Here is a 17,402-nt window from a genome sequence, read left to right on the forward strand (position 1 = left end):
GGCCCTGGGTTTGGTCCTCAGCTCAAAAAAAAAAGACCATACTGGGCTACATGAGATCCTGTCTCAAAATAAAAATTCATTAAAAAGAAAAAAGTTTCCCTGCACCTGGACCAGCCTCGCCATTCCAAAGACAGGAGGAGTTCCTGTGTGAGGTGCTAGGTTCCATCTTCATGACATCTGTCTGGGTATGATGGTGTACAAATGTGATCCCAGAAGGAGGCTTGAGAGCAGCCTACGATACACAGCAGGACTCTGTTTCAAGAAGGAGAAAACTCACGGGAGAGATAACTCAGCTGTCAGGAGTGGGAACTGCTCTTGTAGAAGTCCTGAGTTGGTTCCCAGCCCTCACATATGGCAACTCCCAACACCCTGGAATTCCACCTCCAGGTCATCATGCCCTCTTCTGGCCTCCATGGGCACCTGCACTCATGTGCATACACACAGACACACATAACTAAAAACAAAACGCTTTTTTTTTTAAAGGAAAAAAAAAAAAAACAACCCCACAAACTTTCACTTGAGTTTTGTCTTTATCCCAAATGCCAGTAGCTTCCGTCTGTCAATGAAAACAAAGGTGGTCGGCTGGGGAGTGGGCTCCGTAGGTAAAGCGCTGACTGTGTAAACATGAGGGCCCGTGTTCAGAAGTGGGGCCAGGAGTGGGGCTGCAGGGATGGCTCAGCCATTAAAGGCTAGACTTACAACCAAAGATCTGAAAGCCGGGAATGGTAACCCCATTGCTGGGACAGCAGAGACAGGTAGATCTCAGGGCCTTATTGGCCAGCCAGCCTAGCCAAAATGGTGAGTTCAGTGAAGGATTCTGTCTCAAAGAATAAGGCCCAGGGGCCTGTGAGATGGCTCAGCTAATAAGGGTACTTGCTGCCAAGGTTGATGACCTGAGTTTACTCCACGTAACTTACATGATGGAAGGAGTGACGTGTGTGTGCACACACACATAAATAAATGTAACTTAATTTTTTTTTGTTTGTTTTGTTTGTTTTGTTTTTTTTGTTTTGTTGAGACGGGATTTCTCTGTGGAACTCGCTTTGGAGATCAGGCTGGCCTCAAACTCACAAACATCTGCCTGCCCCTGCCTCTCAAGTGCTGGGATTTAAGGCGTGTGCCACTACCGCCTGGCAACTTAAAATATTTTTAGGCATAGGCAGGAGGATCTTTATGAGTTAGAAACCAGCCTGGTCTACATAGCAAATTCCAGGTGAGCCAAGACTACAGAGAGAGACTCTGTCTCAAAAAATTTTCCCCCAAATATAATACACATATGTAATTGTATGTATGTATGTATGCATGTATGTGTTGAGACTGGGTCTCCCTATGTAGCTCTGGCTGGACTGGAACTCAATATATAAACCAGGCTGGCCTCACTCATAAAAATCCACCTGCTTCTGCCTCCCAAGTACTGGGATTAAAGGTGTGCATCACCATGTCCAGTCCTAAAATATGTTTTGAAACATTTTAAAAAGAAGGTGGAGAGCAATGAGGAAGATACCCAAACAAGCTTCTGGCCTCCATGCACAGACACCGGCGAGTGCATCTGCACACACGCTAATTTAAAAGCACTCAAAGGTGGTTTTATGACCCCCAGGGTCCCCTATACAGCCACCTCTCACTGTTACCTGTTCTCTGTGTTCCACAGCGAGACACGCTGCCATCACACCAACACCCTTGCAGTTTTTGCTTTTATTGTTCAAGAATGTTTTTAGAAAATCCACATACACGCACACACACATCTACATTCGTGCAAGATGCCTGCCCTGCTCCGGCCGCCCCTTCCCCTGATCTCTCCTGGCACCAGACCTCAGTGGCTACCCAGGAAGCCACTCTGTAGTGCCCGCCCCATGTCACCAGCACAGGGGCAAAGAGAGCATATCTCCTGTTCTGCCTCCCTGCTGAGGAACCAAGGGCGATACCCTTTGCCCAAAGCAGGGAGTCGTGAGGACATAGCTTGACCTCATCTCTCCTCAGAGCTCCCTGAGTGGCCTAGGTCCCCAGTGTCACAGTTGCTAATGCCTTTGGGGTCCTCTGTTATTAAACAGAGATCCAAAGATGGAGTATGAGTCGCTGGGGATCAAGCATTGGTTCAGTGCAGGGGTGGGAACTAGGTTCTCCATCCTCAGGAGATGGCTAAGACCAGGAGCCTACTAGACTCTCAGGGAAAGGGCCTGCCAGGATCAAGATGGGAGTGCCCACCGGTTGTCCCTGGGGCTTGGAAGCCTTCACTGGGATTAGAATGGTCTGCCCAGGGCGCCCTCTGTGACTGCCCGTGTGGCTTGCTCAGGTACACGGCTTGGGTCGGTCAGGATGCTGGTAGATGTGCTGAGCTGGCGAAGGGAATTCAGAACAGCTGGAAAAAGAGGGTGAGATGCCTTCAAAGTTAGGGATGAAGCCAAGAACACGGGGGAAATACTAGTTAGCTAAACAGGTGGTCCTTCCCAGGACCTCTTTCTTTAGGTGTTTTAGAGGCTAAAGGACCATCCAGGGTACAATATGGTGGAATGCTCTCAAACCCTGGGCTGTATTCAAGGCAGACTGGACCTAGGGGCCTAAGCAGGCTGGGTTTGAACTCTCTGCTCTGAAGCCTCATATGTGTGGATGTGTGTGTGTGTGTGTGTGTGTTACTGGAGACTGAACTCAGGGTCTTGTGCATGATAATGTGTAAGTGCTCTTCTGCTGAGCCACGCCCCCAGGCCCTCATTGGAGAATTTTAGGCAGGTGCTCTACCACTGAACCACGCCCTAGCCCCTCACTGGGGGATTCTAGGCAGAGGCTCTACCACTGAGCCACAACCCCCAGCCCCTCACTGGGGGATTCTAGGCAGGTGCTCTGCAAGGCCTCACACATTAGTGGACAGGAAGGTGGCTCACGTACTTGGTCGGAGAGCAGGCAGGGAACAGTACTGGTCCAGCCAAGCCAACGAGGTCTGGCGGAGGCTGTGCAAGCTTGCGGTAGACACCATGCCATTGAAGGATTCAAACAAAGGTCGGATGAGGATGCTGAACTGGGCTTAGAGTCAAGGAACACACCAGTGGTCCAGACAGCACCCCACCACCTCATATAGAACTATGACACCTGACCTAAGCCAGTGTCAAGAAAAGCCTGTCACTGTCTAACCGTGAACCCTATGGAGAGCCACCCTGCTCCCCTCCCTCCCTGCTAAGGGCTGTTCACGCATCTCTGTATCTCTCAGCCCCTCCCCTTAGTCGCCCAGAGCTCTCATTCTGTATTAGTCCATTCCACATCTCTAGGCTCAGTCAAGAACAGGCCTATCATCCCAGCCATTCAGGAGGCTGAGGGGGAGGATCACAAGTTCAAGGCTCCCCTGGCCAGCTTTGTGAGAATTTGTCTCAAAAGGTTAAAAGAGGACTGGGATGGAGCTCCTGTTCAATCTCTAGTTCAATCTCAATCTGGGAAGACAAACACAAACACAGCTCAACCCTGGATCCAGGGAAGAGTGGATGTCCTGCCTTCTCTAGGCCTCATATGCCTTGGACTTTAGATACTTCCACACTGCCTTCAGGAACACCTCCCAACCACCACACACCCCGACTCTCCCTCTCAGCAAGAAGTCCCAGTTGACATTTAATCTTGCAATCCCAGTGCCTGACATTGGAGGGCAGAACCAAAGCCCATTCCCTGGGGTCCTCCAGCTCGGCCCGTGGTCTAATACAAACCTGGTCTAACTGCAACAGACATCACAACCCTCAGGTCATCAGCCCAAGGAAGGATACTACCCAGAACTTCCAGTTGTGCAGTGTACGGGTCCGGACATAGTCATCAAACATGTCCCGCATCTGGTCAAAGCGCTGATGCGTGATGGGAACCCCAGTGGCTGGTAGCTGCTGCTGGCATAAGCTATGGATGAAAGAATTGGGGAATGAGGACATGTCTCCCATACTCCAGCTCTTGCGTACTTTTTAAAAAATTTATTTTTAATTTGATGTGCATTGGTGTTTTGCCTGCATGTATGTCTGTGTGAGGGTGTCAGATCTTAGAGTTACAGACAGTTGTGAGCTGACATGTGGGTGCTGGGAATTGAACCAGGGTCCACTGGAAGAACAGCCAGTGCTCTTAACTGCTAAGCCATCTCTCCAGCCCTTCTTCCTTTTTTTTTTTTTTTTTTTTTTAGGGTTTTTCTGTGTAGTCTGGCTGTCCTGGAACTTTGTAGACCACGTTGGCCTTGAACTCACAGAAATCTGCCTGCCTATGCCTCCTGACTGCTGGATAGAAGGCATGTGCCTTGTTTTTTTTTTTTTTTTTTTTTTTTTTTTTTTTTTTAAGGTGCTGGAGATGGAACCCAGTTCTTGCATATGCTATGCAAGCACCCTACCACAAACCACATCTCCTGACCTTCACTAGGGGATTTTAGGCAGGTGCTCTACCACTGAGCCACACACCAGCCCCTCACTGGGGATTCTAGGCAGGGGCTCTACCACTGAGCCACACCCCAGCCCCTCACTGGGGGATTCTAGGCAGGGGCTCTACCACTGAGCCACACCCCCAGCCCCTCACTGGAGGATCCCAGGCAGGTGTTCTGCTGAGCTCTACCCCTGCTTACTTGATGGCAGCATTGAGCTCCTCTATCTCATCCCGCAGCTGCTGCGCCTCCTCCTGCATGGCTGTCCGCTCCTGCTGCAGCATCAGGATATACTCGGCCGTCTTCTGCAGCGTGGTCGCTTTGCTCACCTGTGAGCGCCACCAGTGTGGGCCTCTGTGCTGGCAGGCCCTGGGATCTGGTGTTGGGTGTTGGTCCAAGGAGGGGCTCCATGACTCTAAGGGAGTGTGCATCTCTGGCTGGGGGCTCACCTTGAGGCTGGGCTGGGCACTGAGTGTGCTCACAAGTCCATGAAGGGTGTCGAATCCTAGCTTGATATTGAAACGCCTCTTCTGTTCCGCAGAGATGTGTGTGATGCGTCGGTTCTCCATCTTGGAAAGCAGAAAGCGAGATGAATCTAGGGGAAGCCGGGGGGAAGGAGTGGGGGGGTAAGATTGGTAGCAAGTGCATCTTGGGGGGTCAGGAGATGGCACATACCTTGTTGTTGTCTATACGACCCCGGCTTAGGATAGGTTGAGGGGAAGACAGGTGGACACTCAGTGCCCCCGTGGGTGGTATGGAGTTGTGATCCCCTGATAATCGCCGCTCACTGCCTGTGGCAGGGACAGACCCACAGACAGACCGACACACGAGAGAGAAGGTCCCCTTGCCCTGTCCCTGTCATCCTGACCCCAGTCACACCCCGCTTCATCTTACCCTCCCTCCTTCCTCTAAGACCCACAATCTCTCTAGCCCCTATTTACCGCTGGGCGCTGGGGGTGAGAGCCGCTCTGCTTTGGGGACAATCAGGGACCTGGGAGGGGCCAGTGTGGCTGGGCATGGAGGTGGCTGAGGTGGTGTAGGGGCCGGGATTGGGGGAAAGAAGGCACGGACACGGGGGAGCTCAGAGACTGTATCCTGCTGGGATGGAGAAGGGAAGAGAGTTGGGGCAAAGGCCCTAGATTGACCCTTACATCCCAGTGCCCATCCATCATCTTACCGGTGACTCTGAGGGCCGGAGGAGGGTGCTGGACACAGTTGGAGGGTCCAGTGCTTGCTCAGGCTTGGCTGGGTACAGGCAGGACTATGAGGACCACTAGACTGGCCCAATCAAGTCCATCACCAATTAAGACCCCTTCTTGTTCCCCAGCAGCCCACACACCCCTATCAGATAGAGCTCATGTCCCTGACATCATCTCGCCCTGTCCCTGTCCCCCAAGCCCACCCTAAAACCCTAGCCTTCCGCCCTAGTAGCCTGCCGTCTCCTTTCAGAGCTGGCCCCTCCCAGCACCTCGTCCACCTGCCTCCCCCATCTCACCTGCCCTGAGAAGCTGGGTAAGGCAGGGGTTGTTGTCTCTGGCAGTGGCAGTGGGGCTGGCAGTGGTAGGGGCCAAGGTAGGGGGACTGGCTTTCTGTCCACCAGGGGATGGGATGGAGGGCTTGCATCTGGGCTGCATATCCTGGGGCATGGCGAAGTGAGGCCTAAAGACAGGTTCTGGGTACCCATGGGCCAGATGGTCTACAGGGAAAGGGCCAGGGCCAGGGCCAGGCTGTGGGGTGGGAACGAAGGTGGTGGGGGCAGGAAGTGGAGGCACTCCTGGAGCCGGAGGGACTGTGGTGAAGGGGAACCTGGCAGAGAAGAGAGGCTCTTCTGGCAACAGAGTGGGAGGTGGAGCCATTGTAGGGAAGGGAGGCGGGGTGCAGGGCTCTAAGCCCTGTGCCTTGGCAGGGGTGGGGTATGGAAGGAGGGGAGTCGGTACAGGAGCAGGTGGGATCTTGGTCTTTGGGTCTTCAGGAAGAAGGAAGTCAGAGCTCAAAAAGGTACTGGGGTCCAAGGGTCCAGGGCAGCTGTTCCCAGCCTAGGTGAGGGGCAGGGAGAGACAGGATGATATTCAGAGAGCGGGGGGGGGGGGGGGGGGCCTGCTTGCCCCCACCAGGAAGCCTCTGTCCTGGCTATGTATTGGACTGGATACTGAGGACAGAGAACTGGTCTATATACATGCACACACATGCATACACACAGGCATACATGCACACAGTGGAAATTATAATATAATTATAACTGTAGCCTAGTGGGAACTTTATGTACAAATTAAGCATGACACATCAGGCTTACTGATGATTTGTATTCCATTCAACCACCAAATAACTTATCCAATACAGCTACTAATCTAGTGTTCATCCATCCATCCATCCATCCATCCATCCATCCATCCATCCATCCATCCAATGATCTATCTACCTGTCCACCACCACTAACTTGCCTATTAATCTATGTGTTATCCATTCACCTGCCTGTCTATCCATCTTTTCCATCCATTTACCTATTTATTCTTTCATCTATGAACTCACCCATCTCTCTATTTCAACCCCAGATGTGATGGTTAATCTGGACTGACAGAACTGAGGAATGCCTAGGAGATTGGTGAGGTACAATGGTGTTTGGTTGAGGGCATTTCCAGAATGGATAAACTAAGGGGGTTGGGTGTGCTGGTTAAACTCCATGGTCAACTTGATTCAATTAAGAAATGGGTAGTGAAACACACCTCTTCGGTGTGTCTCTGCGGATGTTCCCAGAGAGGGTTAAGTGAGAGAGAAGACTCACCCTGGATGAGGGCAGAACCATTCCATGGGGGTGGAATACCAGACTGAATAAAAAGTGGGCCAGTATAAAGGCTCAGAAACTTAAAGCATTTGCAGCCAACCTTGATGAGTTGAGTTTGATCCCAGGAACTCACATGGGGAAGGAGAGAACCAACTCCTGAAAGTCATTCTCTGACCTCCACATGGGCACCCACATCCACATACGTGTGAACACACATAAAATACATTAAAAAAGTAATGCAGGCAGTGGTGGCGCACGCCTTTAATCCCAGCACTAGGAAGGCAGAGCCAGGCGGATCTCTGTGAGTTCGAGGCCAGCCTGGGCTACCAAGTGAGTTCCAGGAAAGGCACAAAGCTACACAGGGAAACCCTGTCTCAAAAAAAACCAAAAAAAAAAAAAAAAAAAAAAAAAAAAAAAAAAAAGTAAGTAAGGGGGCGTGGTCAGCCGGCTCCGTGAGTAAACACTTGCCACCAAGCCTTGACTTGAGTCCCTGGGACCCATATGGTGCGACAGCGCAGAGAGAGACCTGCTGCCTTCTTGTTCTCTGACCTCCACATGCACACTATGGCATGAATACCCCTCTATATCACACCTGTACACACACACACACATCATCATCATCATCATCAAATTAAAATGAGCATGGAAACTGAGTACCAGCATTCTCCTCTCTGCCCCCTGACACAGTGGGACCAGCTGTCTCAATGTGCTGCTGTCTTGCCTCCTCTACTGTATCCTCCAAATCAAGATCCAAAAGAAACCTTTTGGGGCTGGAGAGATGGCTTAGCGGTTAAGAACATCGACTGCTCTTCCAGAGGTCCTGAGTTCAATTCCCAGCACCCACATGGTGGCTCACAACCATCTGTAATGAGATCTGGTGCCCTCTTCTGTATACACAATAAATACATAAATCTTAAAAAAAAAAGAAACCTTTTATGCTGGGTGATGGTGGAGCACACCTCTAATCCCAGCACTCGGGAGGCAGAGACAGGGAGATCTCAATGAGTTCCAGGACAGCCAGGACTGGTCCACGGAGAGACCCTGTCTTGAAAACCTTTCCTTAAGTTGCTTTTGACCAGGCGTTTTGTCATAGCAAGGGACAAAGTAACTATTATGGGGATGGGGACACAGCATGAATGTACACTCATAGTCTGGGAGTCCAGATGGAGTAAGTCGGGGGTGGGGGTTGAAGCCATCTAGTGAAGACATTCTTCCTCCCCCACACCCACCTCTGTCTTTGCTTCCTAGCTTCTCCGTTTCACCCCCTCCCCCATGACAGACGAAGACCTGGGACACCACGAGCAGCCTATCTCTTTCCCTGAGGTGGTCTTCCTAGGTGTAGCACACTGATGAGAGACTGGCTACTGCTCCAGGAAGCCCCAGGAAGCCCCAGGAAGCCATTCACCAACAGATCCAACCATCCGAACTCTCTTTATTCTCCCATCAGCCCATCCATCTGTCTATTCATCTACCGTCTGTAGATCACCAGCCACTAATGGAACAAACCATCCATCCACTCACAAAGCCATGTATCACCAGCCCGTGCACCCGCTAGTCCATTCATCAGTCTGCCCAACCATTTGGGTGGGGATCCACTCACCAGCCCAACCACTCACCAGCCCATTTCACTTTGCCTTCACTTACCCACCATTGTCTACTGTGATCTTTCCATTTACTGCTGTGCATGTCTCTCTCTGCTCTCATTCACTCACTCCCTGGGCAACTGCTTATTGAATGATACTGTGTGTGTGGACACCACTAGGTACAGAGAATGCAGCGGTGACCAAAACGGCCCTGCCAGCAAGAAGCTGTCTGTCCAGTGGAGGAGAGAGACCTCTAACCGTCAACTACAAAAGCTGGTCAAAAGTCCAACGAGAGGAGAAAGGACAAAAGGACACCGTGGCGGTTAGGTTTCACTGTCAACACGACACAACCCAGGACCACCTGGGAAGAGTCTCAGGGAGGAACGGACAACATCGGGTTGGCCTGCGGGCGTGTCTGTTGCGGATGATCTTAATTAAGTCAGGTGATACGGAAAGACCCAGCCCACTGTGGGTGGCACCATTCCCTAGGCAGGGGGTCCTGAACTGGGTCAGAGTAAAGAAATGGAGCTGAATGTGAGTGAGTGAGCATGCACGCAGTCACTGTTCTCGGCTCTTGACTGTCGATGTGGTGTGACTGAAGTCCCTGTCTTGACTTCCCCGCACTGGTGGACTGTAACCTGGGGTTGCTAGCTGAAAGAAACTCCTCTTCTCCCCCTAACTTGCTTTTTCTCAGGGTATTTTAACAGCGACAGAAATGAAACTAGAACAGATACCTAATGGTGACAGGAAAATGACTTATGAACTGGGCACAGGAGTTCTTGAAACAAGATGCCAACTCACAGTTGTCTAAACACACACACACTCCCATCCTGCTTCCACGTACACATTCCTGTTCCTTCCTCCCATCTGGCTTGCCCTTCACCAGCCCATTCACTAAGACCCAGAATGTTGGGCAGGCGTGGTGGTGTACGCCTTTTATCTCTGCCTTCAAGAGGCAGAGGCAGGCTGGTCTCTCTGAGTTCAAGGCCCCCCCAGGGCCCTGAGACGCAACCCTGTCTCAAAACCAAAACCAAAACCAAAACAAAAAACAAAAAAACCCTCTTATGTACTTTGTCTTCCTCTACTCTCTTTCGAGAATTCAATCCATTTAGCTCTGCTTTGTAGGGTTTTCTTCTCTGCTGGTCGTGTGCTCCCAACATCTCTTCCTGGCTGGCCCAGAAAGCATCTAGCTACCTCCTGGCCCCAGGCAGAGCCAGAGCTAGCTCTCAGATGCCCTGGGCAGGCTGTGCAGAACAGGATATGCTCACCTGTAGGCGGGTAGTCCCTGAGAGAGGGGTCATCCCCGAGGAGGAGGACAAGGAGGCTGGAGATGGCATCTCTGGGCCCAGGATCCCACTGCTGAAGAGGGAGTCAGCCATGGGGCCAACGCTGGGGGGCTCTAGGAAGTTTGAAGATGAGGTCGGCTGCGGGGGGCGGTAATTGGTGAAGAAATCTGTAATTGGGACACACAGGGGAGCAAACGATATTAAGGACTCAGGATAGGTCTTTGCTGCAGTCCTCACGCTGGGCAGAGGTGGGACAGGGCCAGGAGAGGAGGAAGGCTTCCACGAGAGACTGTGAAACGGTTTCTGTCACACTCAAGCAAAGCTGCCCTAGAGACGGGTAGCACGGTCCCGGGACAGATGGCAGGGAGTGAGTGAGCAGGGACCCCAGGAGGCTGCCCACCCACGGAGCCCCACTCTGGGTTCACTTCCCCTCCTCGCGTCTGCTCCTCTTTAACACTGTTGGCATTCTAGAAAGAAGGGGTCACAGAGAGGTTCTGGGGAGGAAAAAGGTGGGGTACAGGGGAGTTGCCTCTGTGTCAGGGATGAATCAAGGGTGAGCAGGTTCACAAGGTCAGTGGGTCAGGCGTAGGTTAGGCTTGCTGAAAGATCAGTAAGTTGAGGCTGATAGAGCAAAGCCTAGGCTGACCTTTGGGGGACACAGAGTGGGCTGAGTCGGGGTGTGAGTGATAGGAAGCCAGGAAGCCTGAAAAGCTCATGGGAGAGGCGGGCAAGGCAGCCAGAGTGTTTAGGGGTGTGGGTTGTGTAAGTTCTGGGCTATTCTGGTTTTGGGAAGCAGGCTGCTCATGGCCTAACCACATCCCGGGCTGGGGCGACACCCGCCTACCCTCTCCCTTCCGGGCACCTTTCTCTGACCCTGACCAGCATGTGCTCTGTGCCCAAGGCCTCCTGGGCCATTCAGAGCAGACCCCACCATGTAGCTCCCCACAGGGTTTGGTGGGCTGTGGCCCCCCACTTTCCCTCCAGAATCCTAAGCCAGGGAGGCTGGTCAGACATTCTGACATAAGCCACCTCTCGAGACCAAGTGAGTTAGAGGTCATAAGGTCAGGGAGTACATGTCTGTATGCCTCTACTGTGTGAGTATGTCTATATGGGATGCATATTTGTGTGTATATGTCTACGTGGTATGTGTATTTGGATTTATATGCATGTTGAGAGTGTATATGGGAGCATAACATGTATATGTATATGCATATGTGTATACGCATGTCTGAGAGCATATGTATATATATATGTGAATGTGTGTATGTATGTGTATATGTATACACACATGTATATGCTGTGTACATGTGTATATGCATGTTTGTATACATGTAGACCTCTATATGTGTAAGCATGTGTATGGTGTATGTATATGTATGTATGTTGCCGTGTATATATGTGTGTATACTTATGTGTTTGTCCATGTGTATGAGCATGCATGAGTGTGATAGTTTTATATATATGCATGTGTGTGCATAAATGCCTATATATGTGTATGAATATGTGTTGTACATGGCATGTGTGTATACGTGTGTGTGTTTGTCTCAGGTGATTCTGCCTGGCCAGAAAACCAAACAGGTTCTGAGTATCAGTATGCAGTGACATGAAGCACCTGTCTATCTCTCTGGATGTCTGTCCCTAGTGTGTGACGGACGACATGCCTGCCATGCCCACATCTCTCCCAGTATCAGAAGTAGTCTCATGCAGCCCCCACTCTGTACAAAGGGATCTGGGGAGGGACTAGAAACTGGTCACCAGAGGCCCACCCCTCTCCCCCAAGGACCATGGCCCTTGTCAGAAGGCCACCTGAAGCCCAAGATTAGAGACTAGTCCTGAGGCAAACCCATTATGCCAAAGCGGCCACTACCCCTTTACGCCTGTTCCTGGAGGCCTCCAGAGAGCCTCTTCCGAACCCTCTCAACCTCCCATCAAGTCCCAGTCCTTCCCTGGCCTGGTCCCCACACTGACCAGCCACTCCCTGTCCGGGCACCTGCCCTTCCCCAGACCCCGGCCTCTGTAGAATTCTGCACCTTCAACAGGGTTTGCAGAAAGACAGAATGCCCCCCCCCCCCCGGGTGGCTCCAGGCTCTCCCTGAGCACGGCCAGTTTCGGAGGGTCACTGTAGCCCCCTGCTCTGGGAGAGCCATGCTTGCCCCCCAGTCAGCTCCCACCTGGCATTGATTGACTAGTTACTGCAAACTCCAACCCATCTGCACTTTGCCCAGAGCCCTGGGTGGGCACAGCTGAGCTCCTACCTGTGGTAGGGGTCTGTGGGACAAGATGGAGCTGCTGTCCTTGGGGGCAGATCTGCTTCCAGGGCACTGCCATCAACACTTCTGCCCCTGGCAGAACCCACCCTCCCAGGGCTAAGGCGGAGGTGGGGGTGGGGGTAGGGGTGGTTCCTCATTCCCTAGTACCCACCCCCATTGGCCTCACCCCTTGAATGACAGGCCCAGGACCCTATAGGGAAGGAGCTGGGAAGGGGACTTGTCGCTGAATGAAGCTTCTCTCTCAGAGACAGTCTCTTCAAGTTTGGGTGAGACAGGTTCAGCCCTGATATCCTCCTGGCCCCCAGCTAACCCCCAGCATGGCTTTCAAGGCCCCTAAATGCATGCCTTGTGAGGAGCAGTGAGCTAGAAATACACTCAGGGCCGGGCTGTGCTGGCACACACCTTTAACACTAGCGCTCGGGAGGCAGAGGCAGACAAACAAACAAAAACGAGAGGAAGACAGCCCTTTGGGGAAGGAAGACCCCACCGGAAAATAGGAAGCAAGTTGTACCAGGCATTGTGACTCACACCTGGAATGCAGGCACTCAGGAGGAGGATCATGAGTTCAAGGCCATCCTGGGCTACATAGTGAGAGCTGGGGGGAGTGTGTGGAGAGAAAGAGGGAGAGAACACACTGTGGGCATGGTAATACACGTTTCTAGGCTCTAATTCCGGTATGGAAGGTAGAGGCAGCAAGATCAGAGTTGCTGTAGCCTTGGCTGTACAGCAAGTTTGAGGCCAGCCTGCACTGTACAAGACCCATGTCCTAGTTAACTTTAACCATCAACCTGATGATTTTCTAGAGTAACCCGAGAAGGGGATGTAATTGAGTAGGGGGCTGCTTAGATCAGCCTGCCTATCATCCTGATTGACAGAGGAGGTAGCTAAGTGTGCCAGTTCATAAGCATAAGGCCCTGGGTTCGATCCTCAGCTCCGGCAAAAAATAAAGTAGAGGAAGGAGCCCCAACTGAGAAAATGCCCCCACAAGTTCAGGCTGTAGGCAAGCCTGCAGGGCATTTCTTCATTAGTGATCCATAGGGGAGGGCCCAGCCTGTGGTGGGTGGAGCCACCCCTGGGCTGGTGGTCCAAGTTTCTATGAGAAAACAGGCTGAGCAAGCCATGAAGAACAAGCAAGAAGCAGCTCTGCCCCCATGGCCTCCGCATCAGCTCCTGCCTCCAGGTTCCTGCCCTGACTTCCTTCCGTGATGGACTGAGTTGCTGTGGTCATGGTGTGTTAGCACAGTAACAGTACTCCCAACAAAGACACTCCTCATTCCGCCATGGTTCCCGCTTGAGTTCCTGCCCTGACTTCCCTCAGTGATGGACTGTGACCCGGAAGTGGAGATAAGCCCTTTCCTTCCCTAAGGTGCTTTTTGTCAGAGCACCTGTCAGAGCAACAGAAAGAAAATTAGGACTTGTGTGGGGGTTTGAAGCCAAATGGCCCCCATAGGCTCTTAGGGAGTGGCATTATTGGGGGTGTGGCCTTGTTGGAGTAGGTGTGGTCTGGTTGAAGGAAGTGTGTCACTGGGGGCAGGCTTTGAGGTTTCAGATGTTTAAGCCAGGCCCAGCGTCACTGTCTCTTCCTGCTGCCTGGGGATTCAGATGTAGAACGCTCAGCTAGCTCTCCAGTATCATGTCTACCTGCATGCCGCCATGTCCCGCCACGATGATAATGAACTAAACCTCTGAACTGTAAGTGAGCCACCCCAATTAAATGTTTTCCTTTACAGGAGTTGCCATGGCCATGGTGTCTTTTCACAGCAATGAATCCCTAACTGAGACACCCTGTCTCATAAGAAAAACCAGAGAGAGAGAAAAAACAGAAGAGAGAGAAAGAAAGGTTTGTCCTCATGGGCTCATATTGACATGGCCAGGGTATCTGGAAACACTTGGATACATGAATAACTCAGTAGCCTGGGAGAAGAGAGGAATCTGAGAAACTTGCCACTTTGCAAAATGCTTCAAGAGATTTGAGGCTTCTAAGCTGGATGTAGTTTGATCTCAGCACTCAGGAGGCAAAGGTGGGCAAATCTCTCTGAGTTCGAGACAGTCTACATAGTGAGTTCCAGGACAGCCAAGGCTACACTGAGAAACCCTGTCTCAAGGAGAAAAGAAAAAACAAACAAACAAACAAACACAGAGAGATTTGATGCTTGGAATTCCCTTGTCAGTCACAGTGGCTCATGAAGTGCTCAGGACCAAACCCAAGGACTCTCCCATAATAGACCATAAAGGATCTGTGGGAGAGCACCTGCTTAGAATCCCCCAGTGAGGGGCTGGGGTGTGGCTCAGTGGTAGAACACCTGCCTAGAATCCCCCAGTGAGGGGCTGGGGTGTGGCTCAGTGGTAGAGCACCTGCCTAGAATCCCCCAGTGAGGGGCTGGGGTGTGGCTCAGTGGTAGAGCATCTGCCTAGTAGGTACAACATCTTGGGTTCTAATCCTAACACTACATACACACACACACACACACACACACACACACACACACACACACACACAAATTACAATACCGTTCATCCTCCCACTGCAAAAGCCTTATAGTCTCCCGGAATTTTTTTCTTAAACTGACCCTTTTGGTCCATCCTGCCTCCTGGGGAAGGACCTGTCCCACCTGAGATCTCCATGAAGTCATCCAGGCTGGGCTGCAGCGGCGTCAGGTCTGGCTGGATCATGTCAGCATTGCCAACATAAGCTGAAGGGACAAAGGGTGAGGTGGTGGGAGGCTGCAGGCAGGGGAGATGGCACGGCCCCTCTCCCTCCCCCAGCCCCTTCCTCTCCTCACCGTCTTCTGGGGGCAGCTGAAGGGAAGAGGGGCTGGGCTGTGTCATGGTGAAGAGTGTATCGGATATATCGGACAGGAAGCAGTCGAGGTCCAGAAGCTGTCGACCCCCAGGCTCCTCCTCGGAGCCCCCGAGCAGCACGGGCACCACACTGGTGAATAGCTGTTCGCACCATCTCTCTGGTGGCGGCCACCCACCCTCCACCTGGCAGGATACAGAGCTCACCGCCCTGGTCCCCTGCCCTGGAGAAAAAGCCTCTCCAAAAGAGAACACCTCCCTCACTTTTTCTTGGGTGGCCTGGTTCATTATGGTCTCAAAAGCAAAGGTCATCTGACACCTCCCTCTAGGAAGCAGACCAGGAGGGCCAGTTGCCTTTTCTGCTCTCTATGCTGTAGTTTGGCGTTTATCCCAGCATTCAGAGGCAGAGGCAGGCGGATCTCTGTGGGTTCAAGGCCAGCCTGGTCTACAGAGTGAGTTCTAGGACAGCCAAGGCCACACAGAAAACCCTGTCTTGAAAAACAAACAAAAAAAGATAGAGTCTCACCATATAGCTCTAGCTGGCCTAGAACTCATTATGTAGCCCAGGTCTCGAAAAACAAAACAAAACAAACAAACAGAAAACATACACCATCCCATCTTGCCAGCTTTAAGGTTTTTTTGTTTTCTTTTTTGTTTTTTTTGAGCTGAGGACCGAACCCACGGCCTTGCAAGCGCTCTGCCACTGAGCTAAATCCCCAACCCCGGCTTTATGTTTTTGAGGCAGAGTTTCACGTAGCCCAGGCTAGCCCAGACTCTCTGTGTAGCAGAGGATAGCCTTGAACTCCTGATCTCTTACTGTCTCTACCTCCTCAGTGGTGGCATGGTTGGTGTACACCATCAAGCCAAGTTTTAGTCGTTTTTATTTTTGTTCTTGAAGACATAGTCTCCAAGGCAGCCTCCTGCCTCAGCCTGGCTTTCTGTCTGCTTTCTTTTGTCTGAGACTTCTGTCCTGTGGATGCCTTTCCCTTAGGCCTCCCCACCATCTGCTTACTTTTTCTTTTTTGTTTTCTTTTGTTTTGTTTTCTTTTCTTAAGACACGGACAGCTAGCTAGCTCACTCTGCAGCCCACACTGGCGTTGGACTCGTGACTTAATTCAGGCTAGCCGGGAACTGGCTACAAATCCTCCTGCCTCACAACTGATTTTCCCAAGAAGAGAAAGTTTCAGTAATCACGCGCGTGGTCATAGTGGCCACGCCCATTCCTCTCCCACCCAGTCACCTCGCCCATAGCCCGTCCTGGTCAGCCAGGCAGACATTCTCCAGTTTCCATCTGCCTAGATGCCCTTCCTTGCTCAAGCCTTGCGTTGCTGGATTTACTGAACACTCACCTGCTTAGGAGCCAGGAGATCCCCTTCCCTGCTGGACTTCCGGAGCTACGGGAACATAAAGTTCGGACACTGAATCCCCGTCCCCACCTAGCCCCTCCCCCTCCACTCACAACCTCTGGAGTTCATAGTTCCCCCGGCCCTGCCCCTTCCCACCACCCAGGGAGAGAAGCTGGCCCTGGGGAGACCCTGTGGCTATCATGCTGGGTGGTTCGAGGGTACGGGTGAAGGTGGCGCCGTGGGGTCCCCTCCAGGGCTCTTCTAAGCCCCCCAGGGGACGCTCTGCCCCTGCCAGCCCCACGGACCCGCTTCTTGTAGTAGATTCTCCACTTGTGGTACTCGCGCATGACCACCTCGATGCGCCTCTTCCAGTAATTCCCCTCCAGGACGACAGCCTGGGGGAGGGCAGGTATCAGGGCTCAGCGCGATGGGTGACACCCTGGTCGGTCTCCCCACATCCCACCTCATACCCACGCCCCACCGCGGGAGAAGGGAACCTCTGGGTGGACAAGCAGATGGGTGGGTGGGCAGCCCACCCGTCTCCAGCTACCTCCGGTTTCCGGTGCTCATCTGCTTCCGAGCCCTGCAGAGGGGTCACGAAGCCACACACTGGACTCTTCCTCCGCCGCACATCTGAGGGGAGAGGGCCAGGTCAGAGGCACCCAGACCTCGCATCCTCCACCCTAGGAGACTGAAGTTGAGTGACACACTTCATAATCCTGCCTGACCCTTTTTTTTCTTTTTCTCTCCCCTCCCCTCCCCTCCTCTCCCTCCCCTCCTTCCTCCTCCTCCTCGTCCTCCTCGTCTTTTCTCTCTCTCTCTCTCTGAGACATTGGTCCTTCGCTGGTCTCAAACTCATCAGACAGCTAAGGATGACCTTGATCTCTTGATCCTCTGCCTCCACCTCCCAGGTTCACCACCCTGCCGATTCTATGCAGTTCTGGTGAGGGAACACACAGCTTCCTGT

General features: G+C 52.2%; 1 protein-coding gene across 2 annotated transcripts; it reads right to left on the reverse strand.

Moving 5' to 3' along the window:
• Nucleotides 1-1,707: 1,707 nt before the first annotated feature.
• Mlxipl (MLX interacting protein like) lies at nucleotides 1,708-17,065 on the reverse strand. Of its 2 annotated transcripts, none has more exons than XM_036172055.1 (15): nucleotides 16,986-17,065; nucleotides 16,741-16,830; nucleotides 16,439-16,483; nucleotides 15,074-15,275; nucleotides 14,903-14,983; nucleotides 10,003-10,187; nucleotides 5,865-6,405; nucleotides 5,547-5,614; nucleotides 5,311-5,464; nucleotides 5,045-5,160; nucleotides 4,819-4,938; nucleotides 4,571-4,698; nucleotides 3,744-3,867; nucleotides 2,884-3,013; nucleotides 1,708-2,359 (listed from the first exon to the last, which is right to left on the reverse strand). In XM_036172055.1, exons 2-15 carry the CDS (start codon nucleotides 16,780-16,782, stop codon nucleotides 2,241-2,243), a joined length of 2,055 nt encoding a protein of 684 aa, XP_036027948.1. In that variant the 5' UTR covers nucleotides 16,783-16,830; nucleotides 16,986-17,065; the 3' UTR covers nucleotides 1,708-2,240. The 2 variants fall into 2 exon arrangements, with proteins under 2 accessions (XP_036027948.1, XP_036027947.1); XM_036172054.1 differs by having other exon boundaries at nucleotides 5,311-5,467.
• Nucleotides 17,066-17,402: the final 337 nt, after the last annotated feature.

This window comes from Onychomys torridus, chromosome 22 (assembly GCF_903995425.1).
Source record: "Onychomys torridus chromosome 22, mOncTor1.1, whole genome shotgun sequence".
Classification (NCBI taxonomy): Eukaryota; Metazoa; Chordata; class Mammalia; order Rodentia; family Cricetidae; genus Onychomys; species Onychomys torridus.